Source organism: Ovis canadensis, chromosome 7 (genome assembly GCF_042477335.2).
Source record: "Ovis canadensis isolate MfBH-ARS-UI-01 breed Bighorn chromosome 7, ARS-UI_OviCan_v2, whole genome shotgun sequence".
NCBI classification, from domain to species: Eukaryota; Metazoa; Chordata; class Mammalia; order Artiodactyla; family Bovidae; genus Ovis; species Ovis canadensis.
Window position 1 is genome coordinate 57,273,204 of NC_091251.1, and position 24,303 is coordinate 57,297,506.

Below are 24,303 nucleotides of genomic sequence, written 5' to 3' on the forward strand. Positions count from 1 at the left end.
GGTATGGGGCCCATGTGGAATGGGGAAGCAACTCAGGATCCTGTAGAGACTACAGACACCTGATTCTATGCTGATGAGGTAGAAGGTATGAGGACATGGTGCTCTAGAGACCCTCCTTCAATTCTAAAGACCTTAGTAAACAAGAAAAATAAATACTATATATATATTTCATAGAAAATGTTTTTCTTTAGAAAAAAGTATGCAGCGTTTAAGTTAGGAGGGGGAAAAATAATGAACTCTCAAAAGCATGAAACTCGAATCCTGACGGTTATGTAAGAAAAGAGAAATGAACTGCTGCTGGAATTGGAGGCAGGAGATCCCCGCCCTGGTCATGTCCATTGTCAAATGCACAAGCTTTGGAACGTGTTAGAACCCGGGCACGCCCATTTCCAAGGAATTCAACACCATCATGGAATTTTTTTCCAAACTGGAATTAAGCTCTTGGATAACTACATTAAACAGACCCTTTACCTCCCAAACTGTTAAGGCTTTGAAAGGAATAACCAATTTGAATTTTTAAGTACTGAAAATGTCTACATTATACAAAACTGATGGACAGAATGAAGCTACGTTTGTTTTGTTCCTGAGAGCGGATATGAGAGGAATAGATGGAAAATGCAGAATGTTATTTGGAAGACAATTTACTCATTTTAAGTTTCAATACTCATAAACAAATGTGGTTGGAAAGAGAATTTGTGTTAAGAATTCCCCTTAATCAGAGGAAGACTGTTTGGTGTCCTCATTTTTTTTAACGTCCTTATAATAACTTAAGCTTTTGTCATCATTTTAAAAATGAAAGCTGCTTTATCTGTGGGCATAATGCACAGCCTAATGAATTTAAAAGAGGAACACATTAGTTTCAAGCATAAGTACAAGTGGCTAAATGACCAAGAAATTCTTTAGGCAGTACAGTGGCTTTTCTGGACATGTGGCACTATGTGGAGAACAAAGATTCACCATGTACCGATCCACTGACCGAAGTCATGCTATGATTGCTCCCTAACTTGACCTCTGTCTCTCTTCCCATACCCCACCTCCACACATATCCACCTGTTTGGGGTAGTGAAATAGTGCCTCGTAGACATTTATTCTTTGAATTTTATTTGAAGAAAGATGTTAGAAAGCAATTATCTAGTATAACTCAGGTACAATTTCAGGTACTAGAGAAACGAAAATTAATTTAATCTGTGTTGAGGTTGGAATTATCCCTAGTTTTGAAAAGAGATTAGTCAGAACCTAGAGGGTTTCCTTTCGTTTCCAAAGGGAAGGGAGGGAGGGAGGGAGGGAGGAAGGAAGGGAGGGAAAGAGGGAAGAGGGAAGACTTTGACACTAAAACATGTTTTGTTTCTGCCAGAATCTTATAAAAACCTAACATGAACCTCACAGTTAACTACTGACAGTGGCATGTGCTTTTAATTATATTCTGAAAATGTGCAAGCAAGCGAGGCAAAATTTTATCACGGTTCTCATTTACATTTATCATTTGCTCACTATGGGAATATATAATCACATACAGACATGTGTGGCTGATTATACATGAAGATGGGCCTTTCAGGATCAAGTGTGAGAGTTTCAGTGTCTTTCTCTCTATTCATACACCAATCGTGAGGCAATTCACTAGAGCTGTCTCAGTGGATAGGGCAACACATGGGGAAGTCCAGAGGCCCTTACCCTGCCATGTATAGAAATTCTATAGTAATTTCCCTGATCCACACCCCACCTCCTTCCCACAGTAAAGCTCAGAGGTAACTTTCCTTTCCCCCACCTGTTTATAAGAATCACTGTGTCCTTTTCAACACTTTCCTTTGTAAGGGGTTCTGTATTTTTTCCTCAAGTCAAAGGTGATGCCAGATTATCACTACAGTATCTTGGCTATTCTGATCCCCAATCAGAATTTCCCCTCCCCTGGTTGAAAGTGACATTTTCTAGCACAAAGAAATTTCCAAGCAAAACAGAGTTAAGAGTAGAATGAGTCACAGCTGAACATGAACTGAAACAGCAAACGTGCTGGTGAAATCCCTCCCTTAAAAACTATCTGTAAAAATGATAAACAAACACAGTGGCCAATTCAACAACCTGGTGTCGAGTTCATGTCGCTGTCTGTTTTTTGCTAGGAACTAGCTCAGCATGCCCTGCACCAAGGATGCTTCCACGCCAACTCAGAAGGCAGGACCACAATGCACCGTCCAAGGAAGACAGGACTCCAAGTGATGGGGAACAATCAACCAGGGTATTTCATCTTCAGATCTGATAGATAAGAGATGCTATCTCAGTCGCTATGTGGCGAGACTAAGGAAAATGTGGGTGCCTGGCAAAAAGTCCACCAAAGCTATAAGTGGATTTAACCGGAAGTTAATTTTGAACTCTGCCGTACTCACTTTTACTTTTAACAAGCTATATTTATAGGAAGTATTTGCTAAATACAGTATCAAGATCCTTTATAGAAAGAAAATTTCAAACTAAGAATCTCTCCAAAGCCTTACACATTCTGTCCTGTCAAATGGCCCTCATCATTGAAGTATGACAGGGTTAAATAAGCCTGTCCCTGAGAGATACAGGGAGTGAGTACAACCTGGAGCAGAGCAGTTAGAATAGATAGTAATCTCCCAAGCTCCCAGCATGTAAAGGGGCAAGAATCCATTCAACTTGGCTGTAGTTTCAGGAACATCTGTGAAGCATTTCCCCCTAATCCCAGTGATTTTTCTACTTGTGATCTACCAACAATATTCTATCATTTGTTCCCCTGTCAGAAAAGTTAGGCCAGAAAAGCCAAAAGAGATTTTAACGTAAAACACTTAAGCCAATGAGGGTGGAAATGATCATTCACTTTTATCCTGGCCTTTGCTGATAAGACACACGTCTCAAAGTACAGAACCCTCCCCAAACTCTATTCCTGCTTTGATCTTCTGATGTTGCAAGAACTCCAAAGGGTCACTGTGCAATGGTTATCTTTCAGCAAAAAAACGAAGAAGCTCCTTGGGACGAGTTAAGTCTTGGCTCTTCAAAGCTAATTAGAACCACATCAAGCAGCACTGTCTAGCACACTGCTTATGATGTTAAGCTTTCCTTCTCTTCAAGAGACAATTCAGTATCTTGTCTTCTATTTACCCACCAGTCACTCAAAACACAAAAGTAGCCTTCAGTTTAGAAAAAGAAGGCCAAGAACTAGCCACAGAGGTAGGCACCATCACTGCCATCACTAGCCACTGCCCTCTCCATCTCTTTCTCAGTAGAAGAGACAAGCCAGAAGAGGCAGCGGCTTCCTTTTCCTTCTCCTTTCAGGGTCTCCCATGTTAGAAACGCACCATTGTCCCCAAGTCCAAAACGATGTCAGTGCTTCCGTGGAAAAAGCTGAAACACTGCTCCATCACAAGAGGTCAAGAACCCAAAGGTGAGGGAACTTTCCTGGTGGTCCAGTGATTAAGACGTTGAGCTTCCATGGTAGAGGGCATGGGTTCAATCCTTGGTCAGGGAACTAATATCCCATATGCCACATGTCATGACCAAAAAGGCGGGGGTTGGGGGGGTGGAACTTTGCACAGAAGGTTGCCTTGGGTGTGTATACTAGGAGGCCCAGTTGTGAAACTACCTGTCTTATCTCCCAGCCAGGCTTGCTTTCCATAATCCAAATTCAGTAACAGAAGATCTGGTGGGACAGGGCAGGCACAGGCAAAGTGGGAAGAAAAACTGAGTTCATTAAAAAAAAAATTTTTTTTTTGTTTTGTTTAAAGAAAAATAAAAGTGACCGGCCTGTATCTAGTTCAGAGATAGCTTTTTTGTAGATATAGAGAAAGCCTCCTTATCCAGATCAGGCCAATGTTCACAGGCGAGCCAGAGACAAAGAAAGTACAGTCTTATCACCTGGGGGAAAGAAGACTTTTCAGGGCCTCCTCCTGTCAAAATGAAATCAAAATCAATGTTCCAAGAAGTTCCACAGAAAAAGGCCAAATAAAATGTTTAATTTCTTGACCACCTCAACCACAGCTGACCTTACCCTCCCCCACCCCCGCCCCGCCCGGAGCTATCTGGGGTTGCAGTCTAAGATTGTTTTATCTTTAAAAGATAAACAGATCATCATTCCTAACATATTTCAGTAAGCCACTGTAATTCTCATTTCAGAACTGTCAGAAGGAAACTTCTAAACTAGTGCCTTTAGAGGTCCCCTACCTCCAAAGATGAGCTTTACTTGATCGTTTCATCAGTATCGCCCTGAAATTTCAGCTCAAGGACAATTTTTCCAAGCTCCAAATATGTGCCAAATACAACGTCTGGCAAATGCAAAGAACACAAAGATAAAACAAGCTTCTGTCTCAAAGACAGTTTTCCTGGGGGTGGGGAGCTGGGAAAGCAGAGAAGGAAGCTGGCTCTACCTTCAACACAAGGAGAACATGGGAAATGCCACGCCGGAGTCCAGAGTACTACAGGGGATAAAGTGCCACTGAGGAAAGAGAAAGCACCTTCCAGTGCACAAAGCTCTGACAACAGAACGAAAGCAACATCTGAGGGGACTCAAGAAGGAAAGGCAGGATGTCAACAGGCAGAAAGAATGAGGGGTGTCACGGAACCATCTGTTCTCATAGAGCAGTGATTCTGAGACTCTTGAATTTTGTGAATTAGTGAAATCTCCGGCAGCAGGGTAGGGGTGGGGGAGGGGGCGGGGGACCAGGGGCAGGGGCAGGAGGGGACACAGGGAGAAAGGATGAAAGAGTAGTGGTGGTGAGAATGAAAGAAGTTAAAAGACAGAATATACTAAGCTAGGAACTCTGTATTCCATAAAATTTGCTTGGGTCGAACACTGGCTAGAAAGGTTTTTCTCCCCCCTGGAGAAACAAAATAGCCAGAATTTGACTGATTGCCATTTCTTTTTTAATTTTGCAAAGGATAATGAGATAAATAATGACTATCTATTAGTACCATCGTTTTATAAGTAAAGGAGCATTTTCATTCCAAAAATGCAGGAACCACTTCACCTCAGAAACTTAAAAATGCCGTTCCTTCTCATGAAAGTGAAGTGCTAGTCACTCAGTCATGTTCAACTCAGCTATCCCATGTACTGTAGCCCACTAGGCTCCTCCATCCATGGAATTCTCCAGATAAGAATACTGGATTGGGTAGCCATTCTTTCTCCAGGGGAATCTTCCCAACCCAGGGACTGAACCCAGGTCTCCCACACTGCAGGCAGTTTCTTTACTGTCTGAGCCACCAGGGAAGCCCTCTCATGGAAGGGTAGCTGGTAACCTCACTGGTCAGGTGGAAACTCAGTCACTGCCCACTGTTTAATAGGAGTTCATGGGTTAAGAGTCTAGGACTCCAAAAAGGAGATGAAGGAAATAAAGGTGAAGCCACAAGGCAGGGGTTTGGAATGGCAGACTGAAGAAGATATAGTCAATTAAACAAAGTGAAAGATAAGACTTTTCAGGGGAGGGATAAAGGTTTAACATGATGTATAATCAGAGCTATGTTCCACAGTTAATTGATCAGAGTGTATATGAGATGGAATGGAGTGGGTGGAGGGGGCTGCTGTCCAAGTGAGACTGAGTGCTCAGGCCACCCAGGAGGAGAATGCAAAGTTCAGGTGAGAGGCGTTGAGGGCCTAAAGCAGGGTACTAGAAGAATGGAAAGGATTTAGCCACAAATTATATACAGGATGTGAGGAAAAGAAAAAGAGATTTCCAGATTTCTGAACCTAGGTAAATGGAAAAAATATGACAGTAGTGTTAACAGATACATGAAAATTCATGAAGGGTGCTAGATAGGAAGAGGAAATTAATTCATGTTGGGTGAAGGGCAGGAGTTTGGGAAAGGCTGGGGACACAAGACAGGACACTGGAGAATCAAACATGGAAGGCTTGAAAGGCGGCAAGCTTACCTGCTTCATCACTTGTGGATGTCTGTTGCTGCTGCTGCTGCTTAGTCGCTTCAGTAGCGTCCGACTCTGTGCGACCCCATAGACGGCAGCCCTCACTATATGCCAGGCACTATACTAGGTGCTAGAGATACACTGAAGACCAGCAGACCTGGGACCTGCACTCACGTAATCACACAGGTGGGTGATTACAAACTGCATTAGAATGTCTAATCTCCGAAAAAGGGGGAAAAAAAAAAATAGAGAGCAGGTATTTGGAAAATGACTTCAATTAAAAGGCAAAATGAGACTACCCATGGAACCAGAAGGCAGTTAGAACAGTAGGAAACGAACTGGAGCAGACAATTCCTGGAAGTTGGTGCAGGAAGAGTTTCAAGAAGCAAGTAATAAACAGTGCCAACGGCTGTTAAGAGGCCAGGGGGGGATGAGGATTGGGCAAAGGCCACTGACCTGTTCAGTGAGAACAGGACCCCCTGAGTGCAGTGTTGAAGCAGGCAGGACAGGATTTCCAAGGGTTAATGAGTGAGGAGATGGTAGGAAAGCGCAAGTGATAAGACTTCTCTTTCAAGAAGTTAAACAACAAGAAAGGTGATGTGAGGAAGTGAATTTAAGGGATCTCTTTATAAAAATGGAGGTGATTTCAACAGGATTAATTGCAGAGCAGAAAGAGCCAGCAGAGCCAGAGAATGAGGAGAGTGAAGTCATGAGAGGAAGATGACTGCCAGAGCCTGGCCCCAGGAGAGTGGAAAGGTATTCCATCAAAAACATCAACCAGGGACTTCCCTGGGGGCTTCCCTGGTGGCTCAGATGGTAAAGGGTCTGTCTGCAATGCGCGAGCCCCAGGTTCGATTCCTGGGTCGGGAAGATCCCCTGGAGAAGGAAAGGACAATCCACTCCAGCACTCTTGCCTGGAAAATCCCATGGACAGAGGCACCTGATAGGCTACAGTCCATGGGGTTGCAAAGAGTCGGACACGACTGAGTGACTTCACTTCCACTTTCAGGGACTTTCCTGGTGGTTAAGGGTTAAGACTGTGTTTCCAGTGCATAGGCCACCAGTTCAGTTACTGGTTGGGAAACTAAGATCCCGCATGCTGTGCAGTGTGGCCAAAAGGAAAAAAAGCAAAGAAACAGGGTCAACCAACAGGTCAACATCGGCTCCTTGGAGAGAAGGGAAAAGGAAACAAGGGAAGATGAAACTATCTGGAAATTTCTGGCAAGAAAGAATGTTGGCAAAGTTCTTGTTAGTCATAGGGTCTTTGCTGGAAAAATACGGGGAAAGAGGAGACATTTGCTGCGATCTGACTGAGACATGAAGAGTCAGAGAGTGTTAATGGCCACCAACTGTACATTCAGGCTACCAACATTTAAGCAGGGCCTTCCACGCACCAGAAACTGTGCATTTACAAGCGGGCATAAGTGAAGTCAGCAGGCATTTATTACTATAGGCAAATACTCTAGGCAAAAGAGAAACAGATTGATTTCATCACTCTCATATCTAGAAAAAGACCATAAGCAATAACAGGTGATAATTATATATCCTTTGAAGATCATGTATGTGCTAATGGATGAGATCTCACTATTACAGGAGCCTCAAATCCATTCCTCAGAAGGAAATATATGGTGTTACTTCATTAATCCCACAGATACCACATGCCTGAACATCAGACAAATGAGCTCTGAAGAGGCAAGCCATGGTTCCTGTCTTCCAGAAGGTCACCATCAGGTGGGATGTCCTGAAAGCTTCTGCGTGCTCACAATTTTGGCACATTTGAGTGCTCAGAACGTTAGCTGAGCTGACCCTCACAATTTTTATGCTTCATTAGGAGGCAAGACTGGCTAACTGAACGTTTTTAACACGACACTTTTCTGGACACAACATGATTTTAGGGCATGGACTGGACCAGAAAGCTACACAGCGTGGTTTTTCAGTGCCATTAAAGCCCAAGACGGAACTCAATCTTAAAACCACTGCAGCTTTAAAAATTATAAATTATGTGTATCATTTCCCTGCACATGGCCCTGCATATGTACTTTCAACTACAGTCAGAAAAAATGCTCTCCTCCTTACCTCAGCCCTTGAGGCTCTTTGTGACCTGGTCTCTGTCACCTCCTGTACTATCTTTGTATATGTGTGCATGTGTGTATATACACACATACATATAAATGCTTAAAAATACTTTTAAACTAGAGGAGAGCATCTCACCTCACCTTCTTGGTCTAAGTAAGCACTGTACAAAGCCAAACCCAATTTTGGCTTTATTCCTACCATGTACAGGTAATCATTTAGTACATGGGAGGAAACGGGTTAAAAGGCAGGAAGATCATGCTATACGCTCACCCTGGCACATTTATTTCCCTAATCCTCTTGCAGAGATAGATTAATGATTAAAAAGAAACTACTAGCATGTATTGATACTGTGAAAATATGATTAATGACTTTTGATTATTAGGTAAAGAAAAGCCTAGTAACTAACTTTCAAGTTGGGTAATTTACTCCATTAAAATCAGCTATGGCGTTTCAAGATTTAATGTATTGTTCAAATTCATGTATGCAAACAAACTCGTTAAAATTCAGGACCTCACTCAGAAACTCACTGCATTTAAAATTCAGGGCCCTAACAGAGAACACTGAGCTCAAATATTTAAATTGAAACATTTGTCCTTCCTAGACAGGGCATTCAACCCTGATTTTATTTATATTTTCACCACAAGGAAGAATTCAATATGCCTGAGAGTTTGCAGCAGCTAGAAGGCTCTGAAGAACTCACTCCTTATATCACCACATTAACATCCTGCACCCAAGGCCAAGGGCTGTCTTGGACACCTCCTTATGCCAGCTGAGACATAAGGACCTTCACTTTGGGAATGAGTTTAAAGAAACAGTTCCCATTTGAACTTAGTTAAACACATACAGTCCTAAACTTCAAAGCACATCCCATTAAGTAACCAAAATGTTCCCATTCATATTTTTTATGTAACTTATTCTAATAGGTGCTTTTTAAGTTACCTGGGAACAACCAAACCCTCACCATTTACTGAGCCTGGCTGCATGTGTAGCCCTGTTAAATGCATCCTTCCAGTACATTCCATTAAACCATTCCATGATAGTTCTCTGCAGAAGAGGAGACGGGGACCAAGGAGGTTTCAAGGATGTGATGATGTCACCCAGCTGGTAAGGAGTTGCCCCACAATGCGTCTTGCATCACATCAACTCCTTGTGTGCGTTACTCATTCAGCTATGCCCAACTCTTGCAACCCTACAGACTGTAGCCCGCCAGGCTCCTCTGTCCACGGGGATTTTCTAGGCAAGAATATTGGAGTGGGTTGCCATTTCCTTCTCCAGGAGATCTTCCCAACCTAGGGATCGAACCTGGGTCTCCCACACTGCAGGCAGATTCTTTACTATCTGAGCCACCAGGGGTAGCTAATCGTTTTCTTTTTTAATATTTCTGAGTCACCGATGGAGCAGAAAGGCTTAGGGCTTAAAACCACAGACTCTGGAGCCAAACGGCCTGGATTCAAATCCAAGTTGGTTCTACCACTTATGAGTTCTGTGACCCTGAGATGTTCTTTAAAATCTGTGCCTCAATTATCTCATTTGGAAAAATGGAAATAACAATGTACCCAAGAGGCTGTTATGAGAATTAAATGGGTCAACCCATGAAAAATGTTAATTCATGTAAAATGTCTAAAACTGTACCTGATATATAGTAAATACTCAGTAAATATTCAGTTCAGTTCAGTCGCTCAGTAGTGTCCAACTCTTTGAGACCCATGAATCACAGCACGCCAGGCCTCCCTGTCCATCACCAACTCTCGGAGTTCACTCAAACCCATATCCATCGAGTCAGTGATGCCATCCAGCCATCTCATCCTCTGTCGTCCCCTTCTCCTCCTGCCCCCAGTCCCTCCCAGCATCAGGGTCTTTTCCAATGAGTCAACTCTTCGCATGAGGTGGCCAAGTAAATATTAGCTCTTATTAATTAAAAGCAAGTGTTGTAACATTGAAACCCCCACAGATCACCAAGGTTCTCAGAGCTGTGTGGACCTACCTTCAATGAACTCACATTGAGTTCACCCACACAGTCACACACGCATACCTTTCCATGTCTCCCATGTGCCAAAGGTATTATGCACACAATAATGCATTTCATTCTTGAAATAAAACAACAAAATTCTTGCAGTACTCTTCCTTTATCAATAAGGAAAATGGTTAAATAATTCACTCAAAGCTCTCAACAAAAATTAGCAGAATCAGGATTTGAATTGAGTCTCTGTTTCAAAAGTCCAAGTTCTTGTTTACCTATACAACGTTATCTTCAGTTTTCACATCTGTTTTTACCATTTTGTGAGTAAAAGTGGTGAGTGAGTCCACCATCACCACTTAGGATCAGAGTTTTGGAAGGGACTATAGAGTGAGTCTAGCACAGCATTCCCTGTTTGCTTATGGAGAAAAAAGGAAGCCTGGGAGGCTGGCTGCTAACTTGCCCCAAGTCACATGAAGAATGCCACTGCCACAGTGCCATGTCACCGCTTCTTCCTCTCAGATTCTGGTGGCCCACCTCTAGGAGGCCCCCAGCCCTGCTTTAAAGCAAGAATGCAAATGCTAAGTTTGGATCCAGGGGCTCCCTCCCCAATGAGGCAAGTTCAGCATTTTAGCAAATGGACTTTGTATAACTAGCTTCGCTGCTTGGACCTTTCTGCTTTCTGGCTCAACAACAGCGTTCTAGAGACCCAGGGTCAGCAAACAAATCAGGTGTTAGACTGGTCTACAATGTCACCGTGAATTGGAGGAAAACTGCCAAACACAGCTTTACAAACAAAACCCAGAGCAGAGCCAATTTCACTCTGGAAAAAAAGGAAAGGAGAGGCTAATGTAAAGTTTAAATTTAATTTGTCAAAGGAAGGAAGCTCACAATTAAAGCAGCAGTTCCTCGCACTCTACAGTCTAGCTGAGACCAACAGCAAACGTACAAGTATAGCAAACCATTGGCCCCATGTGGAGAAGCAATGCTGAGATTTCCGATATAATTAGCTTCCTTTCCACAAAAGACTTGGATTCATAATTAAACTCTGTCTCCTCCTGCCCTGGTTCTGCTGTGTATATATTTGATTGCTTCCTATGGGACTGGGTGGGGAAGCCAGGAGACAATCCGAAACCAGAGTCTGCTGACCTTCCACGGCCAGCAAGCAACACGATGCGTGTTTGCATTAGCTGTTACTGGGCCTTGTCCAGGGAGAGGCTGATTTCATCCCTCTACTCAACACACTTCTCAAGGGTTTGTTGGTCAGTTTATGCAGTTCTTACAGACCACTGGAAGTGACCGCTACTACGGGCTAAGTGCCAGAGCACTGAGTCCCATGGAAAATTTCAGGACCCATTCTGAGAGGATCAGGTTGTTATGGACAGACTGTGGTTCAGAACTGAGTTCAAGGCTCAAGTCTTGGTTCCTCTACCTACTTAGCTGATGGATCAAGAGTCTATCACTCTCTCAGAACCTTACCTTCCTCATCTAGAACATGAAGACAATCTCTGTCCATGGACATGATTACTGAGGAGTTTAAACAGGGATGTTAGTGAAAGTGCTCTGTAAATGGTAAAGGGCCAAAGAAGGGATGGGGCAACCAAGGACATCCGCTTATCTCCTCGCTGGTCTCCCTGTAGAAAATCCCCAATGACTCCCTACTGCTCTTAGGATAAAGTCCAGACTCCTGAACAGGTGTAAAGTCCCTTCACAACCTGCCCTCTGGTTACCCTTCAAGTTGACCAATGCCACATGCCCATCTATTCAGGAGTAGCTCCTTCAGGGGTTGTCTCCCCAACATCTGCAGGCGAGAGTCCCTCCTCCTGACACTCCAAATTCGACCCAACTAAAGCCTCCTGAGGTTCTGATCTTAACCTCCACATCATTCTCTCCTAGATGCCCTCCTCTCCCTCTCCTCTACTCTTTCCTGACATCCTACATTAACCCCTTTGAAGCCCTTTTCATCACTGTGTTCAAATTGCCTGGACACTTGCTATTCTTTCTCTTCTCACTATTTTGTGGACTGAAAAATGCTGCTCACTGAACGAGTAAAATTAGTGAAAATGACTCAGTATCTGACATTAGCAGCCTACTAATAAGTCACTACAGTTCCCAACCCCAGCTTCTTTTCACAGATAAACACAAAGGCAAAAACAAACAAACAAACAAACAAACAAAAACCTCACTAGTGTCCACCTGCAAAAAGAAAAGAAAGTGAAGTCGCTCAGTCCTGTCCGACTCTTTGAAACCCCATGGACTATAGCCCACCAGGCTCCTCCATCCATGGCATTTTCTAGGCAAGAATACTGGAGTGGGTTGCCATTTCCTTCTCCAGGGGATCTTCCTGACCCAACTTCCCTACAATCATTAACTAAGGACAAATTCTTTTTTCTTTACAGATACTACCTGATTTCATAGACTCACAGAACGCTGCAGCCAGAGAGATTCTCAAGACCCCTGAAGCCTGAACTTTCCTTTCTCAATGAGAAAACAGACCCAGGCTAATGTCCTTAGGAAGGACCTGCACCGCCACTGACTGGAAACATGCAACACTGTTTTTCAGAGCACTGTATATGTGGTAAATCGTATTAATGAGATCCCAACATAAAATAAAATAGAATGGTGTTTATCCAAATTGAAGGCTGAAGAGCTAAGACAGAGACACACCTCTGAATTTATATATATATATGTTTTTACATTTTATTGTTATGGAATTTTGTGGATGTAAAAGAAATTATTTTACTTGTTTCATACATTTTAATGCTTCTATAAGACTGGAACTTTTCAAAACAATAGTAAGTAGACAAAAGAAATGCACTTACTCAAATGATTTTGCTTGTGGACAAAGTCCTAATCTGTTCATCACGGGTTATGACTGAGACAAGCACCTAGCTCCCTGGCCAGGGATTGAACCCTGGCCCCCTGCACTGGGAGAGCAGAGTCTTAGCCACTGGACCACCAGGGAAGTCCTCCAGAAATGAACTCTTATAATTCAGCTTTTAAGTAGAACACCTTATATTTCATGTATGTTAGAAACTGTCCTACTACTTTACACATCAGGAAAGTATCTATGAATTATTAAAATAACTACCTCCAAGTTCTCCCCCCAAATATACAAAATTGCAATGTGAAGTGGGGAAATCATGATTTTTTTAATTATTTAGTTTTAAACACTATAAGAAAGCAATGCAGTCAAAAGTCACCATATTTTAGGCAGAAGTTTCTCACTTCTCAGCCAACAATTTACTCCAATTTACAAAAGCAAAAGAGGCTGAACAAGTAGCCAAAGAAACTGATATAGGAGGAGGGTAGAATGCTGTTATCATCCTTCTCTCCCCTATTCAGACCCCTCTCCCCAAATCCTGATAGGGTTGACATGTTAATGGAGAGTGAAATGAGAAAGCGGTCTGAATCATCTCAAAAATGGAATAGTTAACTGTCAATAAAGAACTGTTTTCCATGCCATCTCAAGATTTTATTCAGAGACCTTAAGATAAAAAATTCCTTGTTGAAAACCATAAACAGCTATCCCATCCAAATTCATAAGCAACAAACAAATTACAGCAGGGTCAGTCACTGACATCTCACAATGTACACACTTTTTTTTTGTAATAGATTTTTGTATGAGATTAGAATATTTTGCAATACCTATTCCAGCTAAGAAAATATTGCATAGGGTCACAAGAAATGAACTTTTTGGGGGCGCCATGCTGGGATCTTATTAACAGTTCCCCAATCAGGGATCAAACCTGTGCCCCCTGCAGTGGAAGTATGGAGTCCTAACCACTGGACAACCAGGAATTCCCAGAAATGAACGTTTTTTAAAAAATATTTATTTATTTGTTTCGTTGCACTGGTTGTTTTGTTAGTTGCCCCATGCAGGATCTTTAGTTGGGGCATGTGACCCCGTAGTTGCGGCATGTGAGACCTAGTTCCCTGACCAGGGATTCAACCCTGGCCCCCTGCACTGGGACAGCAGAGTCTTAGCCACTGGACTACCATGGAAGTCCCCCAGAAATGAACTCTTATAATTCAACTTTTAAGTAGATCACCCTGTATTTCATGTCAAAACTTGATCATGTATGTTAGAGACTGTCCTATTTTATACATCAGGGAAGTATCTATAAGTTATTAAAATAACTAGCCAAGTTCTCCCCCCAAATATGCAAAACTGCAATGTGGAGTGGGGAAAGCATGCCAGTCCTAACTTTGCCAGCAGAAAGCAGTGAAACACTACATATTGCTTAAGACTTTGTGGTTGGTTTTTACCATGATGAGGTAGAATTCCATACCTTACTGAGCTAAGTGCTTTGAAGTCCTGCAATGCCATCATGGGACTGCAAGCAACACTGTCACCCAGCCTGTCGTGGTGACAGTAAGCCTAATCTGACTAACGCGGGGACATGCAGAGCTTTCACACTTCCTCCCGGGAGCCAAGAATTAAAATTCTGGGCCCAGGAAGATGAGAGCTCTGTGGAAAATGTCCAAAGGTTCAGCAACAGGTAAACACCAGAGTGTGTAATTAAACTGATGCTGAATGCTACAGATTAAGACAGCAAGAAAATACTTTGTCACAGTCAAGGAACAGGGCTGCTGTAAGAACTGTTTCTGAGTTGTCTGCATCACTATGTGCTTCGCTAAGGAAGTCCTGAGTAACTAAGTAACTTAAAAAAATAGCACAGACATTTCTTCCTCTGAAGACAATCAGGCATCTATTTCCTTTAAGGTTCTTTATAATTCAATGCAAAATAAGAAGAATCCAGAATTTAAAAGTGAACAAAGGAGAAGGACACACCTCCAGACACAATAAATCCAGCAATCACTAACGGATAATATTTTAATACTGAAATTTAGCCACAACACATTGCAAAGCAAATACTACCTATTCACTTCAGTAAAAAACAAAATAAAACCAAAAACACTCATCAGTTCCAAGGATACAGTTTGCCAGGCTGTGCCCAGTGACATCCTCTATCAATATACATGGCAGAGCAAAACTATAAATGAAATGCTTCTTTTATAACATGGTGGGGGGGGCAGGGGGCAGAAACAGACAGTAAATGTGGAGGATGTTGCCACCCACTCTCTCCATCCCCTGCCCACGACTCACATCAGGAATTTGTCACAGTCCTCGGTCTTGCTGAGCTCAGACAGGACCTGAGGACTCTATACAACACAGCATGCCAGGAGGCAGCTACCAACTCAGCACTGGCATTCAGGCTGAAGCCCATTTCACCCCAGCTCTGCACAGTCCTCAACCTACTATACCGAAATACTGAAACCAATCTTCAGAGAAAGCCACTTGGTGACAGTTTCAAGACTCCCCAAAACCCTTCATTTAAGCCAAAAAACAGTATTTTTCCATATTATGTAATTACTAAAGGATAGTAAGAGCAGAAAACATAACTGCAAACATTAGTCTTCCTCTAGACATGAAGCTGTTCCACTGAGATACACAAGCAGTTCTATGTAATAAATGTTTATATTCATCTTTTTCAAAATAGCATTTGGCTTTATTCAACCCAAAGGCCCAGCCCAGTTCCAATCCACTCACTATGCTGTCACTCAAACCAGTGCTGGGCAGAACACAAACACAAACACAGCTCCATCTGCTAATTAAAACTGGGCATGAAACTGTTAACAGGCATCTGTTGCATTGTTTGCAGCTAATGGGCAGAGACAAAGCTGAAATGGCTCTTCTAAAGCAAACCCAGTGATTTCACTCATTTTCTATTTGGTATTTATGTTAGTGGGGGGTTGGAAGCAGGGTGTTAAACAGCTTATTATGGAGACTGAAAGACAAGTGATATATCTTTCAGAGTCTAAAATATCCCTTTAAAACTGATTATAGAAAGACAGCATTTGATAGAGGGAGAAATAGTGTTAGGAATTCAAATTAAGCACTTTTAATCTCATCTCTGACATCATCTAATTATCTAGAATACTATGAAAGATAATGACTAAAATTCAAGCAATGCTGTATGGCTCACAGTGCTTTATAATTCATCCATCCAGTTGATCAGTCGTTTAATAGAGGCCTTGGAGACTTAAAAAGTGAGTAAGATTTGATTCTTGCCCTAGGGAACACAAAACATCCCTGAGAAGTTTGCATAGTAGTAATATACTCTAGTATAGATGAAGGAACTAAGGCCCAAGAAGGAGCACCAGCTCACTAAAGACAGAAGTAGGAATAGCAGATGTCACGACATGAACCCCAATTTGACTCCAGACCTATTGCTCTTAATTCACTGTGCAATCTTCCTAACACCAAACACCGACCAAGCCACTTCACTGGCTACTTACATCTCAGTAGCTCCATATGAAGCTATGGACCATAGCATAGCATACCGTATTATATAGCTACCATCTAACATCTAGTTCCCCATTCCCTACTCCCACCCTCTTCTCACGGCACTGTGAAAACTCTTTCCTGCACATCTTTCCCATGTAGCAAATCTAACACACACAAGAGTTCATCTCCAGAACCATCCTGTGTACAGGCAGGCAGACCTGACCTAGAGCCAGTCAGCCTTAGGCCGTGTTGGCAGCTCCCTGGTCTCCTAGTTCTGGTTCCATGTTTTTTTCTCAGATTCAGTTATGAGCTTCCATTAAAATATCAACTGCTAAATTTTTCCCTGTCTTCAAAGACCAGACATTTTCCACTTAGGCAATATCCAAACCTATTTCCCTCCAGCATTTCTCAGAGGATCCAAACAGTTTTGGTGCTGTTGCCAAGAGAACCTCCTCCCTGGTTTGCTGCCATGCAGAACAGCTGGCGAAGCTCTTTGTTAAAGTACACATATTCTTAAGACATGTCCAGGTCTGTGTCCAAGACTCAGTTTCCTACCTTAATTTGTTGAATGGCTTTTTGCATTCAGTAGAACAATAACTGAGGAGACGAGTTTAACCCTTCATGATCAGGTATTACACTCTTGAAACAGTGTTATTTTCAAAGCTATCACTAAGGTGGGAAGTCTACTGACACTCTGAAAGAACACAATGACGTTAAACTAAGGTTTTACGGACAAAATGTTCAACTCGAAGTTGCCTGAAAGTGTTCCTCACTCAGTTGTGTCTGACTCTTTGCAACCCCATGGACTGTAAGCCTGCCAGGCTCCTTCCTCTGCCCATGGAATTCTCCAGGCAAGAATACTGGACTGAGGCCATTCCCTTCTCCAGGGGATCTTCCCAACCCAGGGATCGAACCTGCATCTCCTACACTACAGGCAGATTCTTTACTGTCTGAGCCACCAGGGAAGCCCTGAAGTTGCCTGGCCCTTGCATATTTTTGTTTGAGAGGTTGAAATCAAGCAAAACAATGATGAAAATCAAAATCAACTTGTACTACATATCTGGATTATGCTCAGCCAAATGCTGATATCATCTTGGATAAAAATGTAAATATGACAAAGTTTGTTTTTCGGTCAATAAGTCTTGACAAAAGTTTTGAATTGCTACCAACCAAAAACATTATTTAATTGTAAGCTGGGGTCGGCAAACTCTTTCTGTGAAAGAATAGTTAGTAAATATTTTTAAGCTTTGTGGGACACATATGGTGTCTGCTTCATATTCCTTCTTTTGTGTTAGTTTTTAATAACCTTTTAAAAATGTGAAAACCATTCTTTGCTTGTGGACTGCACAAAAACAGGCAGGAGGCTACATTTGGCCTGTGGGCTATAGGCGACCAACCCCTAGACATAGAGAAAGCGTATCCAAGAAAAAAATGCCAGGGAGTAAATTGTCTAAATGTGCTCTGATGGAACTAGGCTGCAATTACCAGCACACTATTAATACAATGTCATTAGTTACTTTGCACATGGAAGGAATTTTAATGGCAGGATGCACTTTGATTCCCTAACCTGAAACAACAGACATAGAAAGAAAGGGCAAAGGACAGTTAAAACATGCCGAGTTAGCCCATATAAACTTCTACAGGACTCTGAGTTGTCCTGTTAGCATTTACTGTTTCCCTGAAGAGATACAACTGATCCAAATGGGAACACTTTAACCTTCCTCACATATAAGCAAATGTGCAAAACTGAATTCCTCCCTGGAAAAGATGGTAATTTGAATTTACAGCGGTGATCATGCTGATAAGAAACAGCAGCAGCTCAACTATGAGAAGCAATCCAGACTTGGGTTTGAGGTTTCACTAGAGATGCTTCTACAAGCATCTGATCAGCTGCATGATCTTGACAGCATCAACCTAAGCTTGGTTTTCTTATTTATAAAACTGGGGCACAATCATCATGTAGATAATTTCTAAGGCTCTTTATGCTGTTCAACTATGACTATACTAAATAATATAACCACTCAGGAAATACCCTAACAGGAAGAGGGGGGCTGGGCAGGGGAGAGACAGTAAAGGGAAGAAGCTGAGACTGTCCTGTTAGAAGACAGGGCCGGGTTTTCTCTGTTCTTCCGGCACCAGGTTCAGTACAGGCCATTCCAAGATGTCCCTCTGCCTTCGTATCAATATTAAAATGTACCCACATCCCATAGGAAATATAACTCAGAGAGATTGCATTACTGTTTCTTAGTTGTCTTCATGACACATTTTACATACATTTAATTAACCATTAATAATGATTACGCAATCCATGGAGTCACAAAGAGTCCGACATGACTTAGAAACTGAACAACAACAATGATTATGTAAGGGGCTTGAGGAGCCAATCAAAATTTCTTTTTCAGTTCTTAAACATCTGAATTGAATGAGAGTTGGTTGCTGGTTCTAGGCACTGAATCTATAACTTCAAATGGATAAAACATCTCTACTCAATAGTTAACTATTATCTGACCGATACATGAAGACTCCCAGCAAGTCAGTTGAAAGAAGTATACCCTCCACCACCCCCAAGAGCAGAAAGGAAATGAGGGGAGCCAGGATATCAGAGAAGACACCAGAACCTTCCATACATGAAAGAAGAAACCATCTGTGAGACAACTGCATCTGTAATGAAAATGACTGTCTCCTTCCTTTCATGAAGACAGAATCCCTATCAAATCAGGGTCGAGAGGTGGCAGATGTCCTTTTCTAAAACTACCTAAATTTTAATAAAGCAAAATTAAGACAGTAAATGTAACTCCATGGGAAGAAACAGATATTTATATATATAACTCCTGAAACACACAACACACACACACACACAAACCCCAGGTATTAAGAAATAGATCTTTCCTGTGACGTAGACCTTATCAAGTTTTGTCAGCAATCGTGGCAAATCTTTCCAAACCCAGTCAGAGAAGCCCTGGAAACTTCCATGCTGAGATGCCTCAAGAAATAATTGTGACTGGGAGGAGGTGGACCACCAACGCTTCCTTCAGACCGCCTGGAAACGGGGGTGAAGGTTGGGGGCATGGATATTTCTGCTAGAGATGCAGACACTTCAAGCCTATGTTTGTGGTCAATGAGTGTGGAACATTTCACTAGAATGAAGTTAACATTCACCTTGTTTTCCTAACTTAACTTAAACTCCAAAGCATTAGGTTGCAGGTAACATTTTTTTGTGCTGTTTGAAGGCTCTGGGCTACCACTTCCTGTCAGAGCTCTTGGGGCTAAAAAAGAGGCATGGGATTTCCCCTCCTCCATGTCAACTGAAGACACAGCTCAGAGCCTCTTTTTACCACATCTACTCCATAGAAAATGCAAAGGCCAACATCATACATGAGATTCACCCCCCTTTAACGCCTCCCTCCAGGTCTAAACTTTTTCAGGATGCTCACTTTCCTGCAATCCTCCACAAAACAGAATTTCAATCATTTAAAAAAAAAAATTCATGCAAGAAAGATTTTACTCCTTCAGAATAAAAAGTAATTTTTCAAAGCTACAATTGTAAAAGGAAGCAGACACTCTCACAGACAAAGTGGGACAAAAATTAAGACTAAAAAAGAGGAAACTAATAAAACTGTTACAAACAAGCAAAAGTCATTTAAGGAGCCTAACAGAAACAGCCTCAGTGAGATTTAGTCACTTTCGATGCAGGAGAATACTTCTGGGAGGCTCACACAGAGAATGGATAAAAGGCGACCCGTTTGACTGTCCTTTACCTTCTGGACTTCAGTGTGCACTCAACAATGAAAAACGGTGATTTGGGGTTTTGACATGATTACCAGCATCAAAAATTAACGCCTTTTGGTGGCTACAACAGCTCCCATCAAATCTCTTAAGAATACACTTGAGACATGACATTTAAAATCTGCTTCCTCAGAAAAGAAAAAGTCCCACTCACAAATGACTGCCAAGAACTTGCAACTCAAACTTCCCTAAGCCCAGACATCATAACACCCAGGAGGTTTCAGACCACTCAATCCATATGAAAAATGCCAGAACAAACAAACCATAGCTTTTCCCAGTGCTTCACTGAACAGCTCTCTATACCCCGATACTCTTCTTTTATAAGTGATAAATTATCCTTAAAACATAACTCATTTCCATAGTACTAGCCCCCCTAAAAATCCCAGCAATTCATGGTGAAATATGCTATACGAACCATTTGGAAGATGCTTAAGTGAGCTGCTATGAGAAGCCACAACATCACCCAGACAACCAAGAGCTAAGATTCTTAAGGTGCTTAATTAACTGCAGCTATGATGTTAAGATCACTTGTACAGGCAGCTTAAAACCAGCTCTGATTTGCTCTTCTTCAGTTTAGGTTAAGTCTGAGATTTTGTTACTTGAACACAGAGTCCTCCAAAAGTAGGAAGGACAGCTCCCAACCAAGACCAGAAAAATCCGAATCAATTGAAAGTAATTGGGGGGTACACTGCATGTTCTGATTCGTTTAGCAAGTAATAATTAAAACTAAAAGGAAAATACATAGAAAGGCAGGCCGAATGTAAGATCAACTTCCCAGCTGAGAATTACTAAACCTTCAAGGCTAATAATGTTAAAAATTAAGAAGTGCTGCTTTGCAGGAGATAGTAAACCATATTTTCCTGATCATACCATTCCAAAAGTCACCAACCCTCCCAACGCCCATTAACACTCCCAGAACAATTTAATGCTCCATAGACAATATCTCATTATTAGTCACTTTTTGCTCTTTCTCCTGCACTTGATCCAGAGGGAGTAAAGAAAGAGAAATGGTAACCAATACTTCCAGTAACTGGAGAAAGTTCTACTTTCCATTTTCTCTCCCTTTCCCATCTTCTCTCCTCTCTGCCCCACCTCTTTACTGTATATTTTGCTTTTCCTTTCTATTTCACACCCAGCTCTCCTTTACTTTTTCCAAGTATCCGCATTTCGTTCTTGGGTCCCCTTAACTCATCTACCTTTTCCTACAGCTTCCTCATGGTGTCTCTGACCAGACTTCTTGCAGCCAGTGTCCCTCTCATCTCTCAACTCTCAATCACTCTTTCCTCCGAATTCCTTTCGGATTCCTGGGTTCTCCTCTACCTTGTCCCTTGTGTCCTCTGTCCTTTTACTCCCCGGACCTCCCATTCCCACTCCCCCAACCCTTCGTTTCCCCCTTCCATTTCCTTCCTCTTTTAATCCATTTCACACCCACTATCCCCTTCTCTTTCTCTATGAGCTTTCCTGTGTTCCCCCACTCTGTCCCTCTAAGACCCCCTCCCTGTCACACCCCCAACCCTCTCACTTTCCCCAGTACCCCCAGTCCTTGTTCTTCTGTTTCCTCCTCCTCTTCCTTTGCCCCCAAGTTCCTCCTTTCAACCCTCTCAGCCCCACGTCCTCACTGCCTCTCTCTCTCTCACGCCTTCACCCTCTCCCACTGCCCTCGCCGCCCAGCTGTCCCCGGGGTCCCCTCCCTGAGGCTCCCAAGTCCTCCCACCGCTCTCTCCCGGCGCCCTCGCACCCGCCCCCCATTTCTCACTCCCAGTCCCCGGCCGCAACCCCTCCCTCACCGATGGTGGAGATGAAGGTGGTGTTGAAGGCGTCTTCGGAAAAGCGGAATAGCAGGCAGGTCTTGCCCACCCCAGAGTCGCCGATCAGCAAGAGCTTGAACAGATAATCATACGTCTTCGCCATCTTCTCGCTCCGGCCCTCTGACCGGGGAGCCAGAAGAGCGGCGGAGAGAGGCGGGGAGGGGGCCGCGGGTGAGGGGGCGTGCCCGCCGAGCCGCCGCTCGCCCCGCCCTTTCCCCCGCCCCGTTCCCCGGAGAAGGCCTGCGCTCCCCGCCCCGCGTGGCCAATCCACGGGGGTTTCGTAATCACCGCCGGCGCCCCAGTGCTTTATGGGACTTGTAGTTCTTGTGAGGCGCTTCGGGCGTGCCTTGGGCAGGCTGTCCCCGCGGCCCCAGAGGATAAAAGAGGATACTCTCTAAACTGGGTGACCCGGCGTTAGGCGTTTCCTCTAGAGCTAGCAGGGAGGCCGGGCTTTCAACTCTGCGTGTTGCGCTACCGGAACTTAACTTCCCCGTTTCTTTGTGTGCGGGCGCCTTTCAAATGCAGGACCTTGGAGGCTGAGTCCGCAGTTCCCGCATCTCTTCCACCGCGCCCCGGAGCTGAGATGCTTACATTCCTTCATGCTGCCGTGGCGCTGCCTGTGGATTATCTGCAGAGTGCCTTAGCTTGCTTCTCCTCCAGTTCCTGTCCAGCACTGCATCTAAGCCCCCTCCCCTCCCTCAACCTCTCAGTTACCGAGCTCGAAAAGAATGATTGCCTTTCTCACTTGAATCCACTCCTATTCTCTGCTTCAAACCTCCAGAGCAGAGCTAAATACAGTGGGTATTTTAAAGGATCTACTGTGCAGACCGCTCCCCTCTTCCTGCAGGAGGATGGACAAAAAAAATCTGGGAATTGGAATCTGTGAGGCTTGTGCGTCAGGCATGTGCCTGATAAAACTGCAAGCATTCATTCGAGGCAGGAACTGACGGTGGGAATCTGGAGGGTAAGATTTGGATTTTGTCTTGGCTCAGCTGCTTAACAGCACATAGGCTTTCTGCACCTCAGTTTTCTCATCTGTAGAATGGGTATAAAACAGGTGTTTCATAGGATGGTAGGAAAATTAAGTGAGATACTGAATGTGAACCTATTTTGAAATCCTTAAGGCAATGTAGCAATGTTAGTGTTGATGGTTACCTTCTTCAGCCCTCCGTAGGCTCTCATTTTAATGGATAACAAATAGAGGAGACATTCTGTTATACCCAACCTGTCATTTATTGTCTTAGACTATTATTTAATTGTTTCAAGGATGTATTGTTAAGGCCTCTTTCAGCAGCTAGGGGCAGAGACCCAGCCAGTGAAGGGGATTTAATGACTCGGGTAAATCACAAGGGCAAGTGAATAGCCAAGGAGGTCTGGGACCGAAAGCTCTGTCCACTAGGAGTGTCTCTGCCTCTCATCTCTTTTATCTTCTAATTTCTAATATGTCAAATATGAACAAAAGCTCTTTAGAGGCTTCAGTAATTTTTAAGAGGATAAAAGGATCCTGAGGCCAAAATATTTGAGAACCACTGTCTGTGGTTCTTCGCTCCAAAGAAACACCTTTCTGGGAGGTTAAAGGTTATTAAGAGAACCAGTGCACTCAGCCTTTAGTAGACTAAGGAGAAAACTTGGACAGTTGGTTGAAGAAGACAGCAGGTTTTTCTAAAACACATGTTGAATGCCCTGTGACTTCATATTCAATGCCAACGATATTACATTCTTAATCTTGTGAGTTAAGAAAGAGGAGCAAATTCAATTGGCCCTAGTAACTACTTTCACCTTCTATGTGGAAAAAACAAATACAATGAAATGTGTCATTGACACACTTATTGATCATACAATAGCCAGAGGGTTGTTGCTAATCTAATGTCTAATTTCTAGAGTCCACTTGATGGGAGCAGATCTAAGAAGGTCAAAGTCACAGTTTATATCCCCTAATGAGGACAGATTCTGCCCTCTGGCACAGGCTGAGCCTCCTTGCCCCAGTCAGAGTGCTTGGGCAAGTCCTGTGAACTGGGCCTCAGCCGGGGCTGAACAGGACTTCCCAGGTGGCACTAGTAGTAAAGAACCCACCTGCTAATGCCGGAGACATAAGAGACACAGGTTTGACCAATGGGTTGGGAAGATGCCCTGGAGGAGGGCATGGCAACCCACTCCAGTATTCTTGCCTGGAGAATCCCATGGACAGAGGAGCCTGGCAAGCTACAGTCCATGGGGTCACAAAGAGCCAGACAGGACTGAAGCAACAGCACAGCATAGCACAGCACAGTGCTGAACAAATATGGACAGTTTAGTTCTATACCTTCCTCTTCATTCTGGAAAAGAACAGGGAAATCTTTAAGACCACTGGAATCCTCTTTTATAAAATGTGTAGATTAAAGTAACTTTTAGTTCCACTACCTGCATGCAACTGTTGGCATTCTCTCTCTGTATGAATAAGAGCACACTGATGTGGCAAAGAACTTAAATTCATAAGAGAAGCTAGGGTTAGGAATTTTAAAGTCCCTAAGTTTCCTTAGGGGAA

At 43.1% G+C, this 24,303-nt stretch overlaps 1 protein-coding gene across 3 annotated transcripts in view; it reads right to left on the reverse strand.

Moving 5' to 3' along the window:
* The window catches only part of RAB8B (RAB8B, member RAS oncogene family), a 70,321-nt gene extending 46,769 nt beyond the window's left edge, over positions 1-23,552 (reverse strand). For 2 of the 3 annotated variants that reach the window (XM_069596259.1, XM_069596258.1), the window contains exon 1: positions 21,759-23,552. In XM_069596259.1, the coding sequence (XP_069452360.1) occupies positions 21,759-21,882 (124 nt within the window). In that variant the 5' untranslated portion in view covers positions 21,883-23,552. The remainder of the gene's footprint in view (positions 1-21,758) is intronic. The other variant, XM_069596260.1, reaches the window with a different exon arrangement.
* Between the last annotated feature and the right edge of the window lie 751 nt (positions 23,553-24,303).